General features: G+C 41.9%; 1 protein-coding gene across 1 annotated transcript in view; it reads right to left on the bottom strand.

Annotated features, from left to right (window-relative positions):
- Window positions 1–21444, bottom strand: part of rnd2 (Rho family GTPase 2) — a 28020-nt gene extending 6576 nt beyond the window's left edge. Inside the window, exons 1-3 of the mRNA XM_078270106.1 lie at window positions 21102–21444; window positions 20477–20564; window positions 120–229 (exon numbers count right to left, since the gene is read on the bottom strand). Coding sequence (XP_078126232.1) covers window positions 120–229; window positions 20477–20564; window positions 21102–21263 — 360 coding nt within the window. The 5' untranslated portion in view covers window positions 21264–21444. The remainder of the gene's footprint in view (window positions 1–119; window positions 230–20476; window positions 20565–21101) is intronic.
- Window positions 21445–26717: the final 5273 nt, after the last annotated feature.

Raw genomic sequence — 26717 nt, 5'->3', positions numbered from 1 at the left:
TGATCGAGAAAAACTGGATTTCTTCCAGTTAGAGTTTCCAGTGTCACAGCATATATTAAATGCTGATCCCACCGTGTTGAGAGGAGAAGATGATAAAAAGATAAAAATAAAACACTGACCTTCTTTATGACACTGTCCAAAGTCTCTGGGCGGCTGATGTCAAAACAGACGAGAACCGCATCTGAGTCAGGATACGCCAGCGGCCTCACGTTGTCGTAATAAGAGGAACCTGTGGACACACAATAACATATGGCATAAGGTCATGGTGTCTTCCGAGAAATACCTCTGTGTACTTGTTTTTTAACCTGAATTAACCCCATGAGGTTCTTCATCCCAACCATATGGCTTATTCTGTCAATTAGAAACCTACTGCGCATCCCTGGAAGGTGATCTAAAGGCCAATAATACGTGGATAGCCCATTAAAGCAGAGGCTGTGACAGAAACTTGGACATGCTGCAGCTTGAATGCACTCTGCAGATGCAAATGAGTCTTGATCTTAACAGTTGTGTGCATCTATGAGTGTCTTTGTCTCTTGGGCGTCCACACAGCTGTGGCCTCCCTTTATCACAGTGCTTCACGAGGAATGCCGAGGGGTTACTCAGAGAAACACACATATACACACACACACACACACACACACACACACACACACAAGTGAATTATAGTGGGTTAAGGACCGGAGGACTTGTGCACACAATCCATAATCATCTTGAAACAACCGTGAATGCCAGCACAAAGGCCAAACTAAAGGTTGAACCCCTTAATTCTCTTGACTCATCCCTTCTGAGTCTCTCTTCCAAATGGTCCTTGTTTTAAAATCTTCAATTTCTTCTCTATATGAGATTCACATGCACTCACACGCCTCTCCGCACTCTCGCTTTTCATTTCTATACCTTGATCAAATTTGAAGGCGCCGTGGTGCCTCTGTACTTTCACAAGCCGCTCGGTTACACGGGTCCTGCTCTCTTACAGCTCTCGTTAGGAGGCTTGTAAAAATATCTGGGCTCTCTCTGGAATTGTGGCTGTGGCTGTGGGCACCCTCCCTCCTGCCTCCCCTAGGAGCTGGTACATTTTAAACAACTGCTACAATGAATACATCTGTGACTCACATATTGTAGATGAATGTTGCACTCTTTAGGATACAAAACAACTCAAATATTACATTTAATCCCTTAAGGTCACACAAACTGATTATGATAATTATAGACTGTCTTTATACTTGCTGTTAACGTGCTTCATACCAGACCGAACACAATAAGCAGTCAGCGGGTTAAAGAGCTGCGTGCCTTTGTCTGGTGGGGTAGATGGAGTCTGCACAATGGCGCTACAGCCTATTTTAGCATCACTATGTTCTCTTTGTTAATGATGGAATGACAAGAGGTGCACGCGGCCTGTAGCCCCAGTTATTCAGCTGGCTGTCCCATGGTGACCTGCTCCCTCCCCACTGAGAACAATGCAACAGCCTGCACATTAAAGATTAATGCTTTTGGTGCCGCCAAGTGAGAGTTTCTCTCCAAAATGCAACAAATGTTCTGAATGCCTAAGACTTTTGAAAAAAATGCTTTGAAACATGCGCTGTTTATGTCGTCTTGTAGTCTTCTTCTTCTCTCCTGTTATTGTGGCATACCACACACGCATTACTGTCCTCTGCAGTCAGCACAGACATGTAGCCATATAACCTTGCTCATGGCGTGTATATCATGGATATATTAAAATTACTGGATACCGTTTTCCAAAATTGTGCCCTATTCATTTTAATGAAACTTGCTCAGTGCATTTGTAAAGGTTCTTCAGCCTTGTCTGCATTTTTGGCCATTATAGAGCATGTGCATAAGAGGCCTCCTCTGGCTGACTCTCTGCATAAATGAATGGCAGGAAAATATTATACTTTACACTTTTGATCGTGTTTCTCCACCTTTAAACAATGTATACTGTAATCATATTTTTAATGTAATATAGAAGAAAGAAAATGAAAAATAAACGTCATTTCAGCTTATACCTGACAGGACATTATCTGGAATTCACAGTCCCCTCCTCGTCTTATTAACACAAGATTGCGACTGTTTTGTATTGCTGAGAGAGCAGGACACACACACACACACACACACACACACACACACACACACACACACACACACAAAGCCCAATCACATGGATGCCAAGTCCTACAGTCAGCAAAGCACACATTGTACGACAGCGAGCACTGATTGGCAGTGGTCACACATGAGGTGCTGTAGCTGCTGAAGTTGGTCTTTAGTATGTATCACAGTGCAGCAGACCTGTACTGAGGTTAGAGCTGAAGAAGAAAAGAGACGGAGCATGTGGGGGTGGAGAGGGGAAAGAAAAGATTCAATGACTTTGACGCTGGGGCGAGGGCAAGGTGCAGAAGCATGATATGATGAGAAGCAACTGGGGAATTAAAGCAGAATCCAGATGAAATGGAAGAGATGTCAGATGAAGGAAAGTTGAGACAATGGTACTTGTTTGACTTAAGATGTAATTAGAGGCTGGGACAAACCGTTGGGATCAATTTGTCAATCCCAAATGATTGGCAGGTCACGGTCACAACAGTCACATCGCTCTCTTCTGCCCTGAGCGACAGGGAAGTTACCTCAGCACTTTTGCAAAGTCAGAAAAAAAAGTCCTCTGAGGGAGAGGAAAGGAGAAAAAGTGCCGTGTTTAAAACAAGCCGAGCAGGCACAAATAAAAGCCAATCACTATAACGATCAAGAAGACGAGGAGGAGAAGGAGGAAAAAAAGAGTAAAATATATCATCTCCACCGTCTGAAATGCACTTGTCCCCCATCCAGCAAAGAGACAAGAACAAAGATAAAAGAGGATGAAGCTGTGTAGCAGTGGAGGAGAGGGGGTTGGGGGGGCGGGGGGTACGCCATGCGTGTTTGGGTAGGTAATGAAAGCACTGGACTCGGCAGGACAGATCAAATAAAGAGGTATGAGAGCGCTGGGTTGGCTAGTGGTGGAGCTGGCCTGTGCCCATTCACTGTGAGATGGAACAAAAGGTCAATTGAATTTCAGACAGAGCAGGATGAGATGGATGGAGCAGGAGGGTGAGGGAGGGGAGCACAGTCTGGCGGGAGCCACTAAAAACCATCACACCTGGCAAGGAGTGGGACCCTGCCATGTCGTGCCAAGGACAGGAATAAAACACCCCTCACAAAACCTCCTTGAGCATAATCATTAGCCTGATTTAGCACTGGCGATCTCTCATAGTGGAAAGTGGATTTCTGTCTTTATTTCCACATGGTTACTTAGCACTAAGCCACGCCGCAGCGCCACGCAGGAGGCTCTGCCAAGCAGAGGTGACAGAGGTGGGAGGAAAGTGTTCCTCACCAGTCGTCAGTCATCAAAGGCCAGAAATATCCTAGAGGATGTTAAGGCGGACAGGAACTTACTGAAGCGCTTATGTACAGTAATAAGGCTCGAGGGTTGGTGGTATGACTTAATTTATGCCTCCTGTCCCCTGACACGACAACTCCCCCGTAGGGACAATCTGTCTGAAACATGACAGCTCTCTATCTGCTCATTAAAACCATCCTCTGTGAGAATTTCCATTGTATGAGGACAAGCAATGAAATAAACTTAACAATAAAACACAAATTATGCAGTTTGACGGAGAAGATTCTTTTCAGGAAACCTGCGGAATTAAGTGTGCATCACCAACAACAAAGCCTTCCAGTCTTCAGTGCATTAATGTGTACCATCCCAGCAGGAATGTTTCTCTGTCTCTTTCTGTTTGTTGCATGCTCATTGCAGACGCAGCTAAAAAGCAAATCATTATGAGTGAGGGGAAAAGAATAGTCTTTGCCTCGAGGCTCTCTGATGTGTTCCTACCCATATGGCAGGGAGTCAACAGCAACTAACAGCCTCATTAGGCCACATAGACAAACACCCATGCACACAGACAAAGGCAGGGCATAAGGAAACAAACACCCTCTCAAATGTTGCTAAATAAATGAAAACAGTTTGTGTGATTAAGTTCTAAGCAGCCTTAGAAACACAACACATTCAGCGCCACATATACTCGGCATCTTTTTTTCTTCTCCTGCAGCTGTTTCGCTCTTGAAATTCACCTTCAAAGCAAAGGCAAAACATTTCAAGTTGGGGGTGGCCGAGTATCATAGCAACCTGGAGGGATGCATATGGCTTCATTGTGAGGCCCTGAAAGGAAGTACGGAGGAAGAGAGCAGGAGAACGAGGGGATCGCAGAGGCTAATGACGCCGGCGCATTGATGATTAGAGGTGACTTAAAGGAGGAGAAGAAGAACGTTGGCGCTCCATTCTTTAAGAGGTTGAGCAGACTTTTCATTGCTGAAGGTCTGTGTTGTGAGCTAGAGCCGAAGATCTTTGCCCGAACCTGACGGGACCCGACGGGTTCAGTCTTAATTTCTATCATTTTACATGGGCTCTCAGGCCGGGCTCGGGCTTGCGCTCCAGGTTGTGCGGTAAATGAGCAGTCAGGTGATGCGTTTTGATTAGTGCGAAAATGGATGCTGAGGTGAAACGGAGGCTGGCCTCTGGAGGACTTATTTTATTTCTTTGTTCCAACTTCCAAGTGGCCTAATAGCCTACGTTAGTCATGAATAAATGATGTTAAAAATTGTTATAAATGACTCATTCTTGACAAAAGGCATAAGAGCTGTGTGCGTGTGCACATTTGAATAATGTAGGGCTGTAAATGGGTTCAGGCTTTTAAAAAGCTGTCAATCAAAATGTACTTATCGGGCTTGGGCCGAATTCTGTCGGGCTCGGGCCTTGTCGGGCCTAACTTTTAAGGCCCGAGTACAGCTCTATTGTGAGCTGTTATGGCTTCTCCTCAATAGGGTTCTTACTCCAACAGAGATAAACAGAGACTGCTGCCAAGATACTCTTCGAGAGGAGGTGGAGTTACTTTGACCCAGTACAAGGCAGCACGGGTTTTTTTTTATGTGACTATAAGCCTGCAGTGCACTTTCTTTTACAGTCTTTAACGTCCAGATTCAATACAGTCTACTGCATATGGTGCCACTGACCTTATTACAATGGCAAACAAATTGAACTCACACTCCAGATGAGAAAAAAACCTACCTGGAAGATTGGCATAGAACTAGTGCTTCACGTTTAAGAAGGGATTTAAAAGTAAACTCTGAATTTCAGCTGGTTACATTAGTGGGGGATTTTTAAATGCAAGTTCTAACTTTTCAGAGTTCTGGACATGATTATCATACTGTTCCAGGCAACCCTTGGTTTCCATTCATCTGTGCATCATATGAAAATCAATGAGAAGACACTTGAAATGTGTATGAGTTGTGTAATCCATCACAGTAAGGATAAAGTCAGCATTCATTTTGGTCAGTGTCACTGCTAAGTAATGCAGTTTGAGTGCAGATTGATTTGCAATACCTCATTACAATAATGTGACACAACTCAAGCAAAATTGAAGAGTCTGCTAATTGATTTACATAAAATAAAGAAATGAATGACAAACAATGGCTGTCTGGAACAATGGAAAAGTAGAAAATTTAAAGGGGCCCTCCACCAATTGTACACATAAAACTAAGTTTTCTCATAACACACACACACATACACACTTATCTATCTAATACAGCGTAATTGTATTAATCCTGATATGTGAAACATAACAGAGGTGTATTTTTTTCCTAAAAAGCAATTTCCAAAAGAATCTCAACAGAAGGCAGTATCCATCACTTTTTGTGTGTTTTCTTGACTTCATTTGATTAATGATTTCAGAGTTCCAATTTCCTATTGAGATCCACACTTGGTATTTCTTCTGAGTGAAATCTGTCAAATGCATGTTTCTTCCTGGTAGATAATAGCAGGGCAAAGATTGGCTGTATATACTGCAATGTAACTTTCAAATGAGCACCAATGATATAAGGTTTATATGTCTGAAATATCTAACCTTTGAAGTAATACCGCAATTTTCAGATTACACCACATAAAATGTTGGCCGCATTTTGTGCAATATGTAGAAGCAACAGAGACACCACTACAGTATGTACCACGGCCTTATATAAGGAGCTTAGGCAGTGAATCTGTGAGCGAAAAATCAACTCAATCCAGTGAAACAAACCATTAAAAAGCCTGCAATGAAGCAACCTCAGCTGGCCTGTACTATAGACAGCAGCTTTCTATGTTTGGTTGCTCATGCAGTTTAACATATAGGCTATACAAGTGTACATACCATACACACACACACACACACACACACACACACACACACACACACACAAAGCTGTTGATCTGTAATAGAGATGGCTGTGTCAAGTTTTCAAAGGCATTAGCACACAGCCGGGACAGTGGAGGTGACACTGGGTTAAATGGCCATTAACCTTCCATGTCTGCAGCCTTCACACAGGGGATATTGATCAAAGCTCCCTGCACTTTCCCTGTGGAGAGAGTGCAGCCTTTGAAAGGCGTTGACCACCTTCCACGGATCTGCTCTGAGCTCTGCTGCTGAGGAGTTAATGCCTGTGTCTGTCGACCAAACGCAGGTTGAAAAGCGGGGCCGGCCACAGCGCTGACAGCAAAAGCAAGGGGACAGAGCAGCATTACTGTCTGTCTCCTGCTCGCCCCAGGGGTATGGAGATGGAGTAGTGTGTCCGCTTTCAGTTTCTCCTCCTCACCCCCAGCCGCTCTTTTATAATCGCAGACACACACTCTCATTCTGCTGGAGAAATAGCTTTGAATTTCATCTCCTGTTGTTTGATCGCTGTGTCGTGTCTAGGGCTCTGTTTCATGCTGTGCTTTGCTTTTAAAGATGACTATGCTTCTTTTGTTTCCCACTTCTTCTGTCGAAATATATATTTCCTGCCTCGCTTTAAAAAAAAAAAAAAAAACACCAAAGATGTATCTACTTGGATTTTTGAAGCTGTTCATGTGTTTAGATGTTACAATACAAACACTATGCAGATTTTGTTTGTGTGAGGAAGTCAAGTATCTGTGAACGACTGCTGGCTGTCACAGGGAGCCCACGCAGGACTGCGTTTCCTCAAGCTCTGCGCCTCTCACGCCAGAAACATTGACTCTCGTCAAAACAGCAACAGCAGACTGTTTGAACAAGATCCACCAAATAATACAGTTTAAAAAAACAAACAGGCAAGAACTAGTTAAAGCACATTAGATGCTGACTTTAAGATTATTTATTATTTGCACAACCTAACCATAACCATAACCCTTTCACCACTGTTGGACCCAACACAGACTCCAAGTCTTTCTGCTTTATTTGTTTTTGTCTGGTTGCTCAACTTGAACATGTAAAAGCTGAAGATTTCAGAGAGTGAAGAGGTATTTTTTAAAGAAAGAAGGCTAGCTGGAATGTCCAGTTTTACTCCTAAAAGGCTGATCAGATCTGCCACCCTGGAGGAGCCACTGCTTTACAGAGACATCCAGATTATGGAGGCCTGGGTCACCATTATTAACAGTATACCCAAAAAAAATGTATTCAAACATTAACACTCTTACACAGGCATAATGATCATTTTGTGATTAAAATAAAGCACATTTGGCTTTAATTGCTGCAGTGTGCACAGTTTGTCAAAAAATACTCAGTTGCTTGACAGGTCAACAATGTCATGTTGGTAGTGTAATTCTGACGTTTACCTACATAACCACATGCCTAAACTTAACGTTATTGTAGACTTTTATAGGATTATCGCAGCTTCCAAATGATTCTGATGGCATAAGGCAATGCTCAGACTGACATTAGTACTGCGTGAAAAAAACCGCAACCCCCTCATTCATTTTAATGAGACCACTGGGCAAATGCAGAAGGCACCAGCAAAAAAGTTGAACCTGGCTTGAATGTTTCCACAACACAATGCAGCGTCATCCGACAAAGCACTGTGTTGGACAATTGCATGCATGGAAGCACACATGCATGATAGATAATGCACACACCGCCACATCTGCCACCATGTCATTCTCTACCACCGTGTGGTGCCAAAATAAGGAATTTTCAATCAAGCCTCAATTAAGTTTAAAACTGATACATGTGACAATGTTTATCTAAAAGTGTAACAAGTGGTTCTCTGAGCTTGCAGCTTATTAACAGCACCTCCATGTGGCGAGGATACCAATAATCGAAAATACCTCAAGCTGCGTGGAGTATTGTATTTGTTTTACAGCACCATTTTAACAGTCTTTGACATCATGCAATAATGTTTGTTTGAGTTTACTGCCAACGTTAGACACCCACTCTAATTCTTTGAACCGACTATTGATGATTGCCATGACACAATGAAATCTGCATTGAAAAGCTCCCAGCCCTACACACACACACACACACACACACACACACACACACACACACACACACACACACACACACACACACTACAGTATTCAAATCCATCACTTTCTATTCTTTTTCACCTGTAAAACAACAGAGCTCACATCCTTTATTTCCACTATTAAACTTGTAATAACACTGACTGCAGCTTCAAAGTCCACAGCTGTCTGATATGAAAGAAGAAGTGAGAATAGTTAGGCAGCTACACAGGCTTACGAAAGGATGAGTGGAAAAGGACATCCTCTGCTCCATCAACTCCACTTCCTCCAGTGCATAACCATCCAAACACATCCCTATCATGGTGCTATCTATCCCCCAGCCCACTCTGAAACCCCACAGGGAGGCCACCAGGAAGACATGGCACTACTTCAAATGCAGTTTTACTTCCACAAAAGCAGCAGCAGCAGCGAGAAAGAGAGCACATTGGATCTTGTTTATAAATAAAGTCATCCATAAATGATGGGATCTGTCGAGTGTGTGTGAGCGGGGTTGCAGGTGGGGGGTGAAGGATGGAGGTGAAAGACAGCCTCCCTGTATCCCCTTACGCTCGGAAGGGTTGCAGACGGATGCTGAGTGGGTTTTGCTCCGTGGGGGAGGTCAGAGGGACTGAGCACTAGCTTTGGGAGCAGCAGAACCAGTCTGTGGCTGTTTGAAGTGGGCTGATCAAAGCTCGCACTGGGTTCTGTTGCACTCGGTAGAGTGAGTGGACCGGGAAAAAACACACAGAGACACAGTTCCCTTGGAGGGTTTCCTGTCTGCCTGGATGACTGAGGCATTCCCTGCTGCTGCTGTTGCTGAATAGGAACAAATGCCTGGTTTAGTGCCAAAATGCATTTATGTCTCTTCTCTTGTTAAAGTCAACACATGAACAGTGCTGAGGTAACATAATGTGGTATTGTAATCGCATTACTACACCGAGTAACACAAGTTTGCTTTGGTAGTGATTACATTACAGTTACTGGCCTTCTGAAAATTGCGCTCTTTGTGTTACACAATCTGAATCATGTAATAACTCATAGAATTAAAATCTGCATAAATACCTTTTGAGAAAAGGATAACTGCAAAACAAGCAATGTCCAAATAGAAGCAGACAGGTTCACACACAAAATGAAGTGTTCTTAAATAGTAATTTGTTAAAGAAGAAGAATAAGTTTGCTTCTCTTTGGATATCTGTTAGGAAAAATGATTTTGTCCTGGCTAAATGGCCCACAAGAGCCTCTTCACTAAACGGATAGCTCCGGATGCTGAATATTCTCGTGACTTTTACATGAAGAGAAGAATATTGAAGTAAGCTGTGTCCAGGTCAGATCCGTCAAAGCACTTGAACTAAAAATATGCCAAAAGGTTGTTAGTGTTTAGTCTGTTTATTCATTATAAAACAAAAAATGAAGGTGGTCTGGTTAAGTCCATGTGCCCTTGAAGTGATTACATTTAGGATCAATAACTTCCTACTGAGTCAATGGATTCCTTTGCATCGTGCCATAGATCATGTTACTTCAGGTCAATGAATACAGAGGTCGCACAATTAAAGCATGCTTCCTGCATCTCTGAATATAATAGGCAAAAGCACTGCATTAAATCTCCAACAGGACTATTTATATCGCCATATGTAGCTGTTTAGCTTGTAACAAGAGCTCTGCAGTGGTCTAACAGTGTGACACAGTTGGCATTTGTGTTTCTGTATCCCCGAGGACCCCAGTGGGTCAGGTCCCAAGGGTGCCACCAACAAACCTTACTCACAACATAAAGCCTCGTTGGGTGGGGTGGTGGGTGGGGGTGGGAAAAGCACAGATGTACACTTCTCCTTCTGTCTACTCCTTCTGTCCCCTTTCCCAGTTTTCAATCTAGTGAACACTCGCTGCTCTTATAACATGCTCTAATGGCAGCCCCCCTCCACGCCTCTATTGCTTTTACTCGCTTCCACCCTTCACTCCCCCTATCTCTTTGGCTATTGGGCGAAGCAGCTGCTGCGCTTTCCAGCCTTGTTGTGTCCCGGGCTCCCACCCCAGCGCCTCTCATCTGCCCCCATTACGCCTCTGGTCAGCTGGGAAACAACAGGAGAGGTCACAGGGTCGGAGCTGCTGGAATTCCCAAACACAAACCTATTCCCAAACACAAACCTATTCAATCACACACACACACACACACACACACACACACACACACACACACACACACACACACACACACACACACACGTATACATGCACTCACATGTATCCATTATACATAGGGTCTGTGGTATATGGTATATCTGTGGTATCCATCTATCTTTCACTTTACAGTGTCTTGTAAATATGGGAGATCAATATACAGTATCAGACAGCTAAAGTTACGTTAGTTAAAGCTGTTATAATCTATATTTTTATAATAACAATGGCACCCCTCCTCCTTTGCGGAGCTTCGTTGTGAGTTTCAGCTCATTGCTTAGCTGTCCGACCCACAGCTTTAGTGTTTTGGTTCACTCTTACAGCTCTCATAGCGTCTTTTTAAGATGCAGCCAGCTGTTTCAGCAAAAAAAAACTTTCAGTCAGAGATTAGCTGGTGAACATGGTGGAGCATTTAGCAGCTAAAGAGACATATATTTCCCTCAGGAGTTGGTAGAGACCAAAAACAGAGCTAAAAAAGAGTAAATATTGGACTACAGTGGTGTGAAAAAGTGTTTGCCCCCTTCCTCATTTCCTGTTCCTTTGCATGTTTGTCACACTTAAGTGTTTGAACATCAAACCAATTTAAACAAAAGTCAAGGACAACACAAGTAAACACAAAATGCAATTTGTAAATGAAGGTGTTTATTATTAAAGGAGAAAAAAAAATCCAAACCATCATGGCCCTGTGTGAAAAAAGTGATTGCCCCCCCCTTGTTAAAACATACTATAACTGTGGTTGTCCACACCTGAGTTCAATTTCTCTAGCCACACCCAGGCCTGATTATTGCCACACCTGTTCACAATCAAGGCATCACTTAAATAGGAGCTGCTTGACACAGTAAGGTCCACCAGAAGATCCTTAAAAGCTACACATCATGCCGAGACCCAAAGAAATTCAGGAACAATTGAGAAAGAAAGTAATTGAGATCTATCAGTCTGGAAAGGGTTATAAAGCCATTTCCAAAGCTTTGGGAATCCAGCGAACCACAGTGAGCCATTATCCACAAATGGCGAAGACATGGAACAGTGGTGAACCTTCCCAGGAGTGGCCGGCCGCCCAAAATTACCCCAAGAGCGCAGCGACGACTCATCAAGAGGTCACAAAAGACCCCACAACAACGTCCAAAGAACTGCAGGCCTCACTTGCCTCAGTTAAGGTCAGCGTTCATGCCTCCACCATCAGGAAAAGACTGGGCAAAAAATGGCCTGCATGGCAGAGTTCAAGGAGAAAACCACTGCTGAGCAAAAAAGAACATCAAAGCTTGTCTCAATTTCTCCAGAACACATCTTGATGATCCCCAAGACTTTTGGGACAACATTCTGTGGACCGATGAGACAAAAGTGGAACTCTTTGGAAGGTGTGTGTCCAAGTATATCTGGCGTAGAAGGAACACTGCATTTCATAAAAAGAACATTATACCAACTGTAAAAATATGGTGGTGGTAGTGTGATGGTCTGGGGCTGTTTGCTGCTTCAGGACCTGGAAGACTTGCCGTGATAAAAGGAACTATGAATTCTGCTGTCTACCAAGAGATCCTGAAGGAGAATGTCCGACCATCTGTTCGTGTACTCAAGCTGAAACGAACTTGGGTTCTGCAGCAGGACAATGATCCTAAACACACCAGCAAGTCCACCACCCGAATGGCTGAAGAAAAAACTAAATGAAGACTTTGGAGTGGCCTAGCCAAAGTCCTGACCTGAATCCTATTGAGATGTTGTGGTATGACCTTAAAAAAGGCCGTTCATGCTCGAAAACCCTCTAATGTAACTGAATTAGGACAATTCTGCAAAGATGAGTGGGCCAAAAATTCCTCCAGGGCGCTGTAAAAGCCTCATTGCACGTTATCGCAAGCAGCTTGGTTGCAGTTGTTGCTGCTAAGGGTGGCCCAACCAGTTATTAGGTTTAGGGGGCAATCACTTTTTCACACAGGGCCATGATGGTTTGGATTTTTTTTCACCTTTAATAATTAACACCTTCATTTACAAATTGCATTTTGTGTTTACTTGTGTTGTCCTTGACTATTGTTTAAATTGGTTTGATGTTCGAAACACTTAAGTGTGACAAACATGCAAAGGAACAGGAAATGAGGAAGGGGGCAAACACTTTTTCACACCACTGTATATTCTTCAGGTGGCCACAAATGTGGTTAGGTAACTATATATTTATCTATTTATTTATATATATATATATATATATATATATATATATATATATATATATATATATATAGTTTCACATCTGGTATATGGTTTCACAAACAGTTTCACATCTTTTATCTCATTTTATAATTTTAACCTCTGTCAGTCATTGTATAGCTCCTTTCGCCCATTCGCCCCACTAACGAATTTGCCCATTCGTTAGTGGCACGGCATGGCAAGGCTTAAGACAGGGCTTGTAATCTGAGTCAGTGTGAGCTCATTGAAAACCTTAAGTGCTCTTTTTCTTAACCGTGTAGACTCCTTTTAAACCCAGTTATTGTTCATCCCTAATAACGTATCACTTTAATTATTCCATTGGCACATTAGTAAAGTAAAAGCCATATACAGTCTATCAGCAGCGTGCAGTGCAGTTTAGTGGTGGACATGCTATTTAAGCAGATTATACACTTTTTTGCCTGATGCTCAGCTGAGATGTGGAGAAGGAATGTGTGGTGGCTCTCAGCTCATAGCTGTATCCATGGTCACATTTACATGCTCCTCTGACAGAGATAAAACCAGAAGGGATGAGAGGCTGTCTCCTTTGGGGCCTCCAAGAAGTGCTTTTATTGTTTATGGACAGGTGGACATATGCGACATGCTGGGCGTTTTGAATGCATGTAAAAGCGGGCTGAACAGTGGGTACATGCCTGAGTGGTGCAGATGGAAGGCTTTACTTCTGTGTCTGAGTATAGGTGTCTGTGTGAGTGTGTGTGTTTCACTGTGTCACTGAGGACAGCAGATATTCTGCTGCTAATTACAGCCTGTGTGTTCCTGTCAGTGCAGCTGGCTGGCTTTCATGCAGCACTTCTGCCCACCCCCTGCTTAACACGGCCCCCGACTGCTGATGACCTTAACACTGTGCTTCAGAAGCCGCCTTGACTAATGGGCAATAAGAGATGGAGAACATCGATGAGGGGAAAGACAGAGGGGAGGATAAATACATTGCACAGAGAAAAAGATAACTGACAATCCACCTCCAGAGAAGTTACATTATGCTCTCATGCACATCAACAATTCTTCTGTTCTAGCTTCCTTTGTTTCTGCATCTTCTCTAACAGCTACTATAACATACAGGCAGCCATTTCCTCTTAAGCTTGTTGACCCTTCATGTAATAGTCTTAAGAATATGATTCACGGAGTGCTGAGCTCCAGGGATGGAGCACAGCTGCTTGCCTGCTCAAGAACTAAGACATCCAGCCCAGCAGCCAGGACTACCGGCTGTCCTCCAGAGTTTCCATAATGTCACCCAAACCCACTCAGAGTCAGGGTGAAATGGAGTGCAGCACTGTGAATGAGAACATCATTATTCAAGAAGTTTAGAGCTGGAGACCATTTGCAAAGAGGAAAAGAAGAAGAAGGGAATGCTTGGAACGCCTGGATTTGTTCTTGTAAGAGAAATTTACAATGTGAGGTATGCATGCATCTGTATTTCTGTAAGTGCCATTTTAGTTATTCATGTGACTATGGAGCAATTGTGTTTCGTGAGCTGTAAAATACATTTTAGCTATTGTCTAATGAAAAAACCTGGACATTTAAGGCTCTCAACAGTCCCCTTAGTGGCCGTTAAAGTAAAGCAAATACTCACTACATTTACATTTTTCTTCTTAGTTGAAGTTGAAATGTATTTATTTCATGTTCAGAAGTCACTAAAGTCCTCAGCTATAAAATGTGAGGTGGTGTGTACAATTTACAGTATAGTGACACACAAAGACTGCACATCCACTTCACCACACGCAGCTCATGCCACTTGATTTCTAATATGACAAACGTCTTTGTGGGCTCCAACCGTTTACTGTAATCCCCGGGATTATCATGGGCATCCTGCCAGAGAGGCTGCAGGGTCATTCCTAACCTGACGCCAGGGGGATAAGAGTCATATTTTTTCTGCAATTTTGCTGTCAAGCTCATAAGGCCCCAGAGGACAGACCAGCACCCTCTTTGTCCAAAAATACCTTCACAGCCCTCCAGTAACTGTCTATGGAGATTGGAGATCTGAAACAAAAGCCCAAGTTTATTTCCAACCCTTGGCAGTCACAAGTCGAATAACATTATTACAAACTGTGCACTGTGCTCAGCCACCAAATTGAAAAGGGCAACCTACAATAAATGTGTACAGTGGGTTCTTTTCACGAACACCTGACATTCCTTCTCATGCTTAAATAAGAGTCACAGTCTACAGCCATGCTAGCAGCTCTGTGAGCCTGTACCTAGACACGGCAGTGCTTTGAGCTAAATGCTAACGCCAGCATTCTAACATGCTCACAATGACAATGTTAACATACATTGGTAAAATATAATATACCATCTTAGTTTAGCATTTAGGCACTAAACAAGTACTGCTGAGGCTGATGGGAATGTCATTAATTGTGCAGGTATAAACCAAAGTAAATTAAAATTTGACCTGATGCTGGCGTCAGAGGAAAAGTCAGACTATCACCAAAGTCATTAAGATTCATCCTCTGGGGACCACGAATATTTGTACCATACTTTATGACAATCATCCAGTAGTTGTTGAGATATTTCAGTCTGTGGTGGACCGACCAACTGAAAGACTAGCAATGCCATCCATAGAGGCATATCGCTAGCATTGGCTAAAAACAGAATCTTCATTATCAGAAAAAAATGTCTTATGGGAAACAATAGCCATATTTACAATATATTCATTTGTCTTCTATGACACCATAATGTTGGCCTAATAACAGTATGAATGGCTACATAAGAACTATAAGTTTTTTTTTAAGATTATTTTTTGGGGCTTTTCCCTTTTATTTGAAAGTGACAGTGGATAGACAAGAAAGGTGTGAGAGAGATTGGGAATGACACATAGCAAAGGGCCGCAGGTTGGACTCGAACCCGGGCTGCTGCAGAGGACTCAACCTACATGGGGCACACGCTCTTACTGGGTGAGCTGAAGGCCGCCCCTCTATAAGCTCTTGAGCTGAGACAGTTAGTTGATTAATTGATTACTAAATCAATAGATAATGATTCAATAACAATTTTGGCAATTAATTAAGTCATTAATAAAGCAAAAATGCCAAGCATTTGCTGTTTCCCTCTTCCCAAATGTGAGGTTTTATATTATTGTTAATGGAATATATTTAGGGTTTGGACTGTTATTCAGGGAAGAAAAGCAAATTACCCAAAATAGTGGGTAAGAAGAGTTTTTCCAAATGTCTTGATTGTATGTGTTTAATTACTAGGGCACAAACAGTTACTTTGAGTTACAGTATTTCAGCAGCCTTGCACTATCTTCAGTTTACTCATTACCCGAAACTGTCATGCAGCTGTTCTCCCCCAGTGCCGGGGAGTGCCTTCCAGCCAGCTATGCATCATCACAACAGGTTTTGTTTAGGCAGTTATTGCCCTGGGCTGGTTGGGCAAAGACTAGGAACAACTTCCAGGCTTAGGCTCGGTGCATACATTCAGTGAACAGCAGTTGAAAGGATGTCGTCATCCTCCCTTCAGGATGCTGACGAAAATAAACAAAAGGTATTTACTGTCTGTGGTTAAATATGCAGCTCCCTTTCCAGTGGGTTGCAACCACCTAAACACAATCTCATTCTCCAATTGCTATTCAGAGAAAAGAGAAAGAAATGTTGGTTTTAAATTATTTAACTTGAGCCTAACATTACAGCAGTGATTCCGAGAGGCCAAAAAGACCAACTGTAAGAGCCCAGAGCAAATAATGTTACAACCTGTAACACTGAGCTCACTGCTCTGTCAGACAGCCCTTTCTGTGCATCCTCTGACTCCAGTGATCTGTAAGCTTGAGGGCAAAGAGGTGCCTGTTGATTTTATTTCTGCTCTGCGTTGTGGTTGTAGTTCACTCATTCTCTATTAAAGATTAATCAAGCGGAAAGTGTTGAGGAAGAGAAAGCCCACTGAATTCGACGTTGTTTTTACAGGCCTCTAGATGCCCTACTGGTCCAGTGCGCTGAGAATGTGGTGTTTAAAAAGCATATAGACATTAGGAATGTTGGAAAGTCATGAGAGGAGGGACACAACCACACTGTGACTGTGAACGAGTGCTGGCGCTGGGAGTGGTGTTACACACTTGCAGTGTCTTGTTACCGTCTCTCGAGTCAAAACAATCACACCTCTGATTGTGAAACGTCAAGACAGCTTTGTCATGAGAAATGAGGCACAAAAAACATTAAAAATGACTTTAACAGCGAAAAACTCAATATAGAAAAGAGTCTCTGAAACTCACGTGAGTGGGAATTTTATTTAAGAATCTCTTATGATCCGACATTTTTGGATAAATAAATGTTTTTCTGCCTTCATCACTGACTGTGCAGTTTCAAACTGTAGCCAGTTCATGAAAGATTTTATATTTGTTGTTGTGAACACCCAGTGTCAGGCAGGTCTATTGCAGGAAAAATCCTCCACTGCACAGCAAGTGATGCGTTTCATGTTCCCAGCAGCAGCAGCAGCAACAACAGAACTTTGTATGGAAATAAATAGAGGAAGAAACTGGGTGGTTATATCAAAAGACGATAGCCAACAATTCAGATCAGTCAGAAAAACTCAGAAACAAAATTTTCATTGACAGAACTTCCCGGGAGAAGAGTGAGGGACACGTGATTTGAATGACAAGCAATCTCTGGGAAGTGAAGTGGGGGGGGGGGGAAATACAGCGTGAGCGATTAGTAGCAAAGATGTAAGCAAAAGAACAAAGAAACACAAGATTCCTGTGGATTGCCACTTGAAAGCACACTCCAGCATGACTAAACAGAAAGTACGAGTTCTAGTTTTCATGTGAGAACCAGGTCAGGCATTAGAGAGTCAGCAGAGATGGGAAACAGAAAGAGACGTGAGTGTACTTCTGCAGGAAGTTTGAGGAAACCCAGCCTGTCATGACATGGACTAAGAAAGCTGGGTAATAGTGTGAGGCCAAGGCTAGAGGGATCTTTCCCAGGCACTCTTACCATATTGGGAAGAGATGAAGATTGCAATAATGCCTCAGGCTCTATAACCTGACTATGTGACTGACCAATGTGCCCCATGACCGTCAACAGTAATGGCTCTTAGACAAGTTATCACAGAGCCACATTAACATTTTGACCACTTAACAGCTTGGTTTGCTTTAAAAGTCCATTAGGATACAGATACATGCAGTGGTGAAACAGACTATGCCATCTATCACACAGATTGTATCTGTCATACACACTTACAATGGTTTTCTCATTGGAATTCCAGTAAATCGCTTTCTAATTCTCCAGATGGTCTGGAGCTAAATGCAGGGCAGAATACAAAACACAGCTGAAAGTTGCCCTCTGGTTCCCAGAAGCCATTTAGACCTCCCTGTTTCTGTTTAATGCTTCTCAAAATACCCATTCATTTAGAGCTGCAACATAAACACACACACACACACACACATGCACAGACATACAGATTTACACTTAGTAATGACCTCAGTTAGATAAAAACTTCACCACAGTTTTCACCCATCCTGCAAAGACTAGACCTTGTGGAAGAACCGGAATTAATGAGACCAAACTAATCAATGGTGCAACAACAAGGGCTGGAAGCATTTAAAATAGCAATGCACATCTAACCATGCCAGAGAAATGTGAACCAGACAAGACGCAAGCTGTTTAAATAGCCATGCCTGAGATAGCGATCAATAATGCTTTGTGAACGGAGCCAGACCACAGCAGGCAGACTTCACCAGCAATTAAAAGGGAGACAATACATTATGTGAAGAGTAGAAAGCTTGGTGGTCAAAAGGAAAAACAGCTGTATGGAAGTGATGTTGTGACTGGTTTTATAATAGGTAAAGTAGGTACGAAAAAGGAAAGCTCTGTTGGCATTGCTCCTCATTTGGCACATAACTACCATGATAGGTTCCTCCATTTTGGCCTCCCTTAGGTTCCCTCAAAGGTCAACACCGTCAAGACAGTTACAAGCATCCCACAGAGTGAATTCACAGGTCAAGTTTATTAAAGTTTAACTCTAAGCTAAAAGTCCACTGATCACAGCGATTTCATTGAAATAAACGATGAGATACATGCTATGTGCCTCAGATGAAAGCATTTTTTTCATCTAAGTGCAAGCCAATTATTTTTCTTCTTGAGAGAAAATATGAACATCTGTGTTTGCTGTGAATCAGTGAATAATGGCATATTACACAAGGACCTCTAAACGCACACAGAAGCACACATGCTTACCAAACACAAACACAAACACACACACACACACACACACACACACACACACATGCACACACACACATACATTTGCTCTGTGGGTTGGGTGACGTCATGTTTGTTGTGGGGTGGGCGGCTCCTGGCTGAAGATTAAAGACGAACACTGCCAAAGGTGGTTTAGGGTTTTAAAGATGGACAGAACAACATTCCCACTACATCATTAGGCATTTACAGCTCAGAGATAAGGAACTCTTTAAGTTGTGGCCCCAGGCCCCAGAGGACCCCGACCCCTGACTGACAGGCTCAAGTAGATTTACTCCCAGGGTCGACATGAGGTCCAAAAACAACATTCTCTCACTGACTGACCATGTAACATAAAAAAAGAAACTCCCATCATGTCTCCCGGAACATAGTTTTTAGGTTTGGGAATGTTTATGATAAAAGAAGGAATTCCCCCTGGGAAGATCCCATAGTCAGTCCTGTGACTGCCCAGCCATGTCACTGGTCAGAAAGCTGACAAGAGCCTAGAGTCTGAGATGATGAGATGCAGATCTCAGGGTAGCTCAGAGCAGTTAATCCACCAATTCTAAACAAGACTGGGATGAAAGTAGACCATGGTTTTCTGTGCAGGAGTCTCATCCTACTGGTTGCCTGGTGGCCAAAACTACTTCCCCAGCAAGAAGCATATGACAAGACAAAGTAAGCATGCTTTGTTATCTGAGAAAGTCCCCTTCTGATGGCACAACACTGCTGACACAGATTCCTTTCTGTGGAACAACAGTGTTTGACACTGACGTCACCAGTAGTTGTTATTATGAGCATATGAGCGTGTTTAACTTTGACATTTTTAATGCCTTGAGACTTTTATATAGGGTGGAAAAAGCTCCCAAAACAACATTAATCAAAAGTCACTACAACTTTCAGTTGAAACCTTGATGAATGAATTGGAAAAAGAAACTCAATGAATGTATTTCTTTCAGGGTTAAGGGAGGTAAGATGTGGTGGCCAGCTGTGTAAACTCTGGAAACATTACCCGACCCTGGGAGTAAATCTACTTTCTTTATATTAATGATTCTTTAACAAATGTGTAAAGGAAATAAAACTCATATCAGATTGACTGTCTGTCTGAAAATGTGGCAAAGGAGGAAACTTAATCAAACCAGTAGACAATATATATCATACCTGGCTGATATGTCAGCAAAACATCAGTCTAACTCTGATGTAAACACCTAAACAAGTTCATCAAAAAAGTTACCGGTCCCTTCAGGCCCATCCTGTCTCAATTATCCGCGCCCTTTCTCCCCCAACAGTCGCCTGACCCTGGCCAGAGCATGGGAAGAGCCAGCCACACACAGTGGACAGCACAGGAAGGAATGCAAACACAAGGCACCAAGAGACATGGCTGGTACTGAAGTTTCTAGCAAAGACAACAATCATAAATAGCAAATGCACCAAGCTAAGAAAAGAATCTAAAAACAAAAGACATCCATGTGAAGTTGGCAAGGTCAAAGCAATTTGTCAAAGAGATGACTGCTGGAAAAGTTGGAGAGGGGAGTTGGAGGCAGTCCTCCCACGGTCGCATCCATGGACAGGCACCATGGCAGGGCTGGGAGTGGATTGATGTCAGCATTTAAGAGAAGGTGCAGACAGAGATATGAAATTGTCTTACCTGACGTGTCCCACATATTCAGCTCAATTCGGTGCTTGTCTATCTCAAAACTGGCTGTGTAGTTTTCAAACACCGTGGGCACGTAGCTCTGAAAATAAGAGATTTATTTTAGTTATCTAATTAAGATGGACAAGATAGGCGGGTTTACACAGCCACAGATTCAGAAGAGTAGACTAGTGGGAAAAATCATATTTGAAATGATGCAGCAGACAACTAAAATAATGGCAGACCCAATTCACAGGAAAGCTTGGACTGGAATCCCTTTGGGGATATTTTAGACATACAGTAAAGTGATATTATAGAAATGGAGACAACGCCTTAAAGTTTTATGGGCAGTACTGCAGACACAATAAAAGACAATTTAGACATTACAGGAATATCACAGTGATTTTACAGGCATTCTTTACAGTTCCCTCTCCAGCAGCGCTTCCTCGCTGTCTTTATTTCACATTTCTGTCTTTGGCAGGTGGATGTAACCTGCTGAACAAGAGCTGAAGTTGAACTGTTCAGTAAGGAACTGTTCAGCATTGCATTTTAATGGCAGTGCTCACTCATTCACAAACTCCTGATCTCATTTATCTTCAAATTATAAAAACACTTAAGTTCAGACTTCTGATAGACCTACCTCTGGATAGCAGTCCTTGGCAAAAACGTGCAGGAGTGCCGTCTTCCCACATTGCGTGTCCCCAACCACCACAATCTTACAGCGGCTGCCTAGACTGTCCATAGTTTGTCCGTCAGAGGTGTGTTGTTGACGCGGGGATGGATTGCATCCAGCATCCAGCATAGGAGACTAAGCGGGAAAGAACACGGGAAAGAAAAATGAGCAAATACATGCACCAAGCCGGTGCGCTTTATCCAGCTCCTTCTGTCCGATACGCGCAGCTCCTTGGTTCCGCTGACAGACTCTGTCTGGTCAAACAGGACAACAGAACAGAAACAGCACAACCCTCCGTGGAAACTCTGTAGTTTGATTACTGGCCACGCCTTCCTAATATTCATGTCTGAGTCACATCACTCAACTGTAATAGGCTGGTCTAATGGGAAATAAAAGGTCTGTGGGACAAATAGTTCGATTGACCTTATCCTGTTTGTTTTAGCCTTCTTGGTCTTTCTAATATCTCAATGATTATACTAAAGTAGCGAGACTCAAAGAGTTTATGGAGACAATAATCTCCCTGCTGTTCTGTCGTGAGTGTCTGTGCATTTATTAGGCCTACATCTGTGGGACAGAATAAAGAGTCCATGCATGTAGGCTATTGTGACCCTGATAATAGTACCATTAACCTATTGGAGCTTCAAATAGGCCTAGCCTTAATATTGCTATAAAAAGTAATCAAAAGAACCACAGCAATTTCATGATTTTTAACTTCTTTTTTGGCAGCTATATTCCTATAAAAAGCTTGTCAGTGGTTGCACCCAGAGAGATTGCTACAGGACATTCCTAAACTGATATTTTATAATTTCCTGTAAGTTTTATTTTATCCCACTTGTTGGCCAACAGTAACTGGGTGTATCTGCACGCACATCCTATGGTTTGCTGTAACATTTGTATTTGTGTTACTGAAGTGTAGATTACTTGGCTAAATGAGTGGCTTCAGCTCTGATTTATTCGCTAAAGAGATACTACAGTGAATAAGTCACACCTCTTAGAAATCAGATTGTAAGGTAAGCCTAATAATTTATTCACTGCAGTCGTGGATGCTGTGATAGATTCCTCTGCAATAAGAATGATATTAAGGAATATGATGAAAACCATTTAAATGCAGTGTGTCCTCCTTAAAGTAGCAAAATAAAACTCTTAATATGCTAGGCTTTTAATATTAATGATAGAAGACTGTTTTAAGTGAAAGCATGTGTAAATTCTTATTTGTATTTTATTTTTTTAGTATATAGTATACTGATCACTGAATAAAGACCTATTTTTCCTCCTCACTGCTGGGAAAGCATCATGAATAATCTGCATAGTATACACTTGATTTAGTGCCGCATGACCTCTTAATGGAGATACAATAAATGCAGCGTACATAGATAAAATAGTCCATCAAATGAAGTAGTTAGAGGTGACTGGGCTGCCTTTATGGGTCTCATTGCCTTGCATTTAGTTGATGTTCCTTTTAAGTGCTCCACTGAGGAGTTATTGGTTTTGTGAATGAGATAATTAAATGACGCGGCACCACGTGCCAGGGCCAGGACAGGTCAGCAAACCAACAGTCTATGGTCAGCACTGTTGAGTCACTGTTTTCTCCCCTGAAGACCGACACTGCCGCCTTGTGGACATACATGGCAATACATCACGTGGAAAACAAAAACAGCCATAGTACAAAAAGCAGAACTATAATATATCACAATATAATACAACAGACCTGCAAACTTTTTACATTACTCGTTCTCTTCACATTATGTTTGTAGTTAAAATTGTTGTATTGTTGGGTGTGTCTCTCTTTCAGTGGTGGAAAAAGGACTCCTTTACACAACAATGTAAAAAATACTCCATTGCAAGTAAAAGTATTGCATTCAAACCTGTACCTTAGTGAAGTAGGCCTATAATTAGATAGTACAGGAGGATTATTAGCATACATATAAAAAATACTGGTTCTGCTGAAAAATGGCCCCTGTGACTGATATTATGTATTACATTACTATATTGTTCCTATTGATGCATCAATGCATAAGCAGTATTTTGTGTTGTAGCTGGTAATGGTGGTCATATGGTTATTTTAATTTGCCTACTTTATTTCGGTAGTTTATTCCAAAAATAGGGGTCTGAATCAGGGGCGTAGCACAAAATTCTGGGCCCTGTAGAAAGGCATTTTCTATGGGTCATATTCTAGCATCTTTTTGGGTCCTCCTCACATGAGGGCCCTGGGTACTCAGTCCCCTTTTTCCCTCCAGTCCGACACCCCTAGACCGAATGGTCACAAGACAATTCTGAGGGGTCATGAGATGATTAATGTGGTAGAAAAGAAGAAATGTTTTACAACACAGTTTTAAAGGCTCTGAACACCCACAGAGGTGTTTTTTGTTAATGTGGTTGGTCTTTCCCCGGACTGTGTGAGTGTGTATAGACTGTATAGACATCTTCCTGAGTCTCCTGTTAGCATTGTTGCAGGGCAGGACACCTTTGTCATTCTTAGATGACGATTTGTGACCTAATACATTTCCCACCACTGTTCCTATGCCCCAGCAGTAGGCCTACCACACTGTGGATTTTTAAAGTGCATTTTTAATTGTTCAGGACCTAGCAGCACACGTCTTTCCAAATTAAAAGATAAGAGAAACTCAGCGAGAAAAGAAAGAAATAGGGAACTCTGGTCCACACTCCAGTAGCCTGGTAGGTGGCGGTAATGCACCGCAAACGCTATAGGTGCCACCCGCTAAACAAAAAAGAAGAGGAAGGTAATTTGCAGAGAATATACAGTACTCTGGGAAAGATAGCTACATGTTGAATGTGTGGCCGAGTGTCAGAGGGTAGGCTTGCAATTAGTGATAATAATGCAATAACATTAAGGATAAACTCATTACCATTACTGTACCTCGGCATAGTTAAAAAAAAAAAATAATAATAATAATAAAAAAGGTGGTTGCATTGCACAAATTAATCACTCGTTAATGCACCACCCAGCCAGCACGCTAACAGCTTTAACTTGCTTACTGTTGATTCTGACTTCAGTGATCCAAATAAACACATGTGGCTAACATGCTAAACGTTAAGATGCACACGGTGGATCCTCCAGCCGTGACTTCTGCTTCACTGAGCAACTTCTGTCTTCAGTGAGCAGTGCGAGGCCTTTCTGATGTCTGTGACATTAAACTCCTTTTCCCAGGTGTGACTTATTCAGAGATTCAGACTTTGAGGAGGCAGTGGGAGTCCCTGTGGGACAGAGAGACTGCGTGCAACGGTTACATTGTGTTTTGAGAATGAACGAGCAGAGCAAGTTGAACCTGGAGCAGATTGAGGTTAACTTCAGGGTGCACACGAGTCGGTAATTTAAATGGCTGGCGGCGTTCAGCCAGCTGAGTAACAACAAACTTTGTACTTTGTGTGTGTGTGTGTGTGTGTGTGTGTGTGTGTGAGATGAGTTCCATGCAATCACCATGGGGTGTAAACTCTGCAAGTCGGTCGACAGGTGGAAAGAGAACTAACTTAAAATAGAAATTGTGATTTGATTAAAAGAATATATCAGCTGTAAACACCTGAACCCTAGATGTTGCAGTTATGTAAGAGTGCTTGAAAACTAGTTAGCAAGCGAGCACAGAAGTTTAAATAGGTAGTTAGCTAAAAGTAATGAATAAATTGGTAGAAATAAATAGCTAAAAGTAATAGCCAAACAGTTGAAATAGTTATCTTAAAGTATTGCATAAGCAGCTGAAAGGGTTAGGGTAGGCCGACTTACTAAACACTTCAAATAATTAGCTAAAAGTAATGGACACATGGTTGAAACATTCATGAATCTAAATATTGACAGCTCCAACAATATCCACTTTCATATAATGAATAGTGTTATACATTTGGAATTGATGAAGGGGTACATTAGTTCATCTGACAGGGCTGTGGGGGTACATAAGACCAAAAAGGTTGGGGACTGACCCTTTAAAGTCACTCTTTGAGTCAATAGAACAGCAGGTGGCAGTATGTATTCATTACTAGAGCAGGATTTGTATTTTTTAGCTTAGACCTTAAAGGTTACAGACAAAGATATTTCATCTTCTGTTGTGTAGTGAGAAGGAATCTTATATAGCACAAGGAGACAGTTTTGGTGTAGGCTAATCACGCTCCACATATCCACAAAAGCATTTATGTGTACATAAATGCATAAATACTTACAATTAATAGTATGTGGATTACACTCATTCTCATGCTGACTATTCAACACAGTCTATTGCATCTGCCAGCAAGTGGGTGTTGTGTTCTGCATTCCTATTACATGTATAGTATGTGCTAAGAGATGCTTTAATGGATTATGCTACTCAACCAATAAGCTCATTACACCCAAGCGTGAATAGTGTAGAATTGCCACTGCCAGATCACGCAACAAGAGGGTAGATGAAAAAACATGCCCACAGTGCCATGACATAGACCTGGATTAAAATCCACAAAGTATCCCTTTAAGTACAATTTTGAGTTACTTGTTTTTATTGCTTAATAATTTCCATTTAATGCTGCTTTATGCATATATTTCACTAACATATTTAGAGAGAAATATCATACTTTTAAAGTGTAGTAAGAATTTGCTCTACCCTGACCAGCTACAACAATATATTGCTGCTTATACTTCAGGGTTTAACACAGTGGTTCCTAACCCCAGGGTCTGGACTTCCAAAATGATCTTGACAAAAATCTTAGTCATCACAAGACGATCAAATTAACAAAAACGTATATATCTGCTTTTTTAAATTATGTTTGTTTTTCTCCGACTTGTATCCAGTCTTTGCTTTTCTTAAGCCAAATACTGGACTGTTTTACTTCTTCAAGCTTCTATAAAACAGTTCAAATGAAACAATCTCAGAAGGCTAGAGTATATGTTTGAACTTTTCAGTCCATAAACATAAGGGAGTCTTACTTAATAAGGGTCATTAACAACACAAAATAGCAGCACTGAAGGCATTCAGCATCTTGCTCAAAGATATTTTAGTAAAGCGTGAAAGAATAACATCTACCTGCGTGTATCAAGAAGGTAACCAAGCCGAATAGACCATTAATACACCTTAATACTTTAAGTAATAGGCAGGTAAGTCACCATAGCCACAGAACATGAAGATTTTTATTATATTCCTTACATCATGCAGTAATAATTCATGCAGACAGAATGCATGGGATTTGAGTGATTTGTTATATATCCCAGTATTTGCCTAGCTTTAATGGAAGTGAAATATCAGTGTGTTTGTATTTCAGGCTCACATCCTCAGAGACCAGCAGACTCTATATGCCTGGCAGAGTGGTGACACAGTACTTTATTCAGGCCAAATTACACCACTGAGCAACATTATGCATCCAGTAACCTACTTAGACAATAGAGGAAGTCTCCAAACTACACCAGGTGTCCAAGGCAGTACATCTCTGTTCCTGCATCCTATTCCTGTGTTCCTTTTAACTGCAGCCATTTCCTGTGATGGATACATTTTCAAACTCTGTTAAGCTGCTGGGACGTGTTCTGAAATGTTCTTCTTGGCCTCACAGTGAAACTATTATATGAAGCTTTTGCATTATGCCTCTCTTCTAATCCTTTTTTCAGACTCC

Source organism: Sander vitreus, chromosome 15 (genome assembly GCF_031162955.1).
Source record: "Sander vitreus isolate 19-12246 chromosome 15, sanVit1, whole genome shotgun sequence".
Lineage (NCBI taxonomy): Eukaryota > Metazoa > Chordata > Actinopteri > Perciformes > Percidae > Sander > Sander vitreus.
The sequence above is the reverse complement of the archived record's forward strand: the minus strand, read 5'-3'. Positions and strand labels throughout refer to the sequence as shown.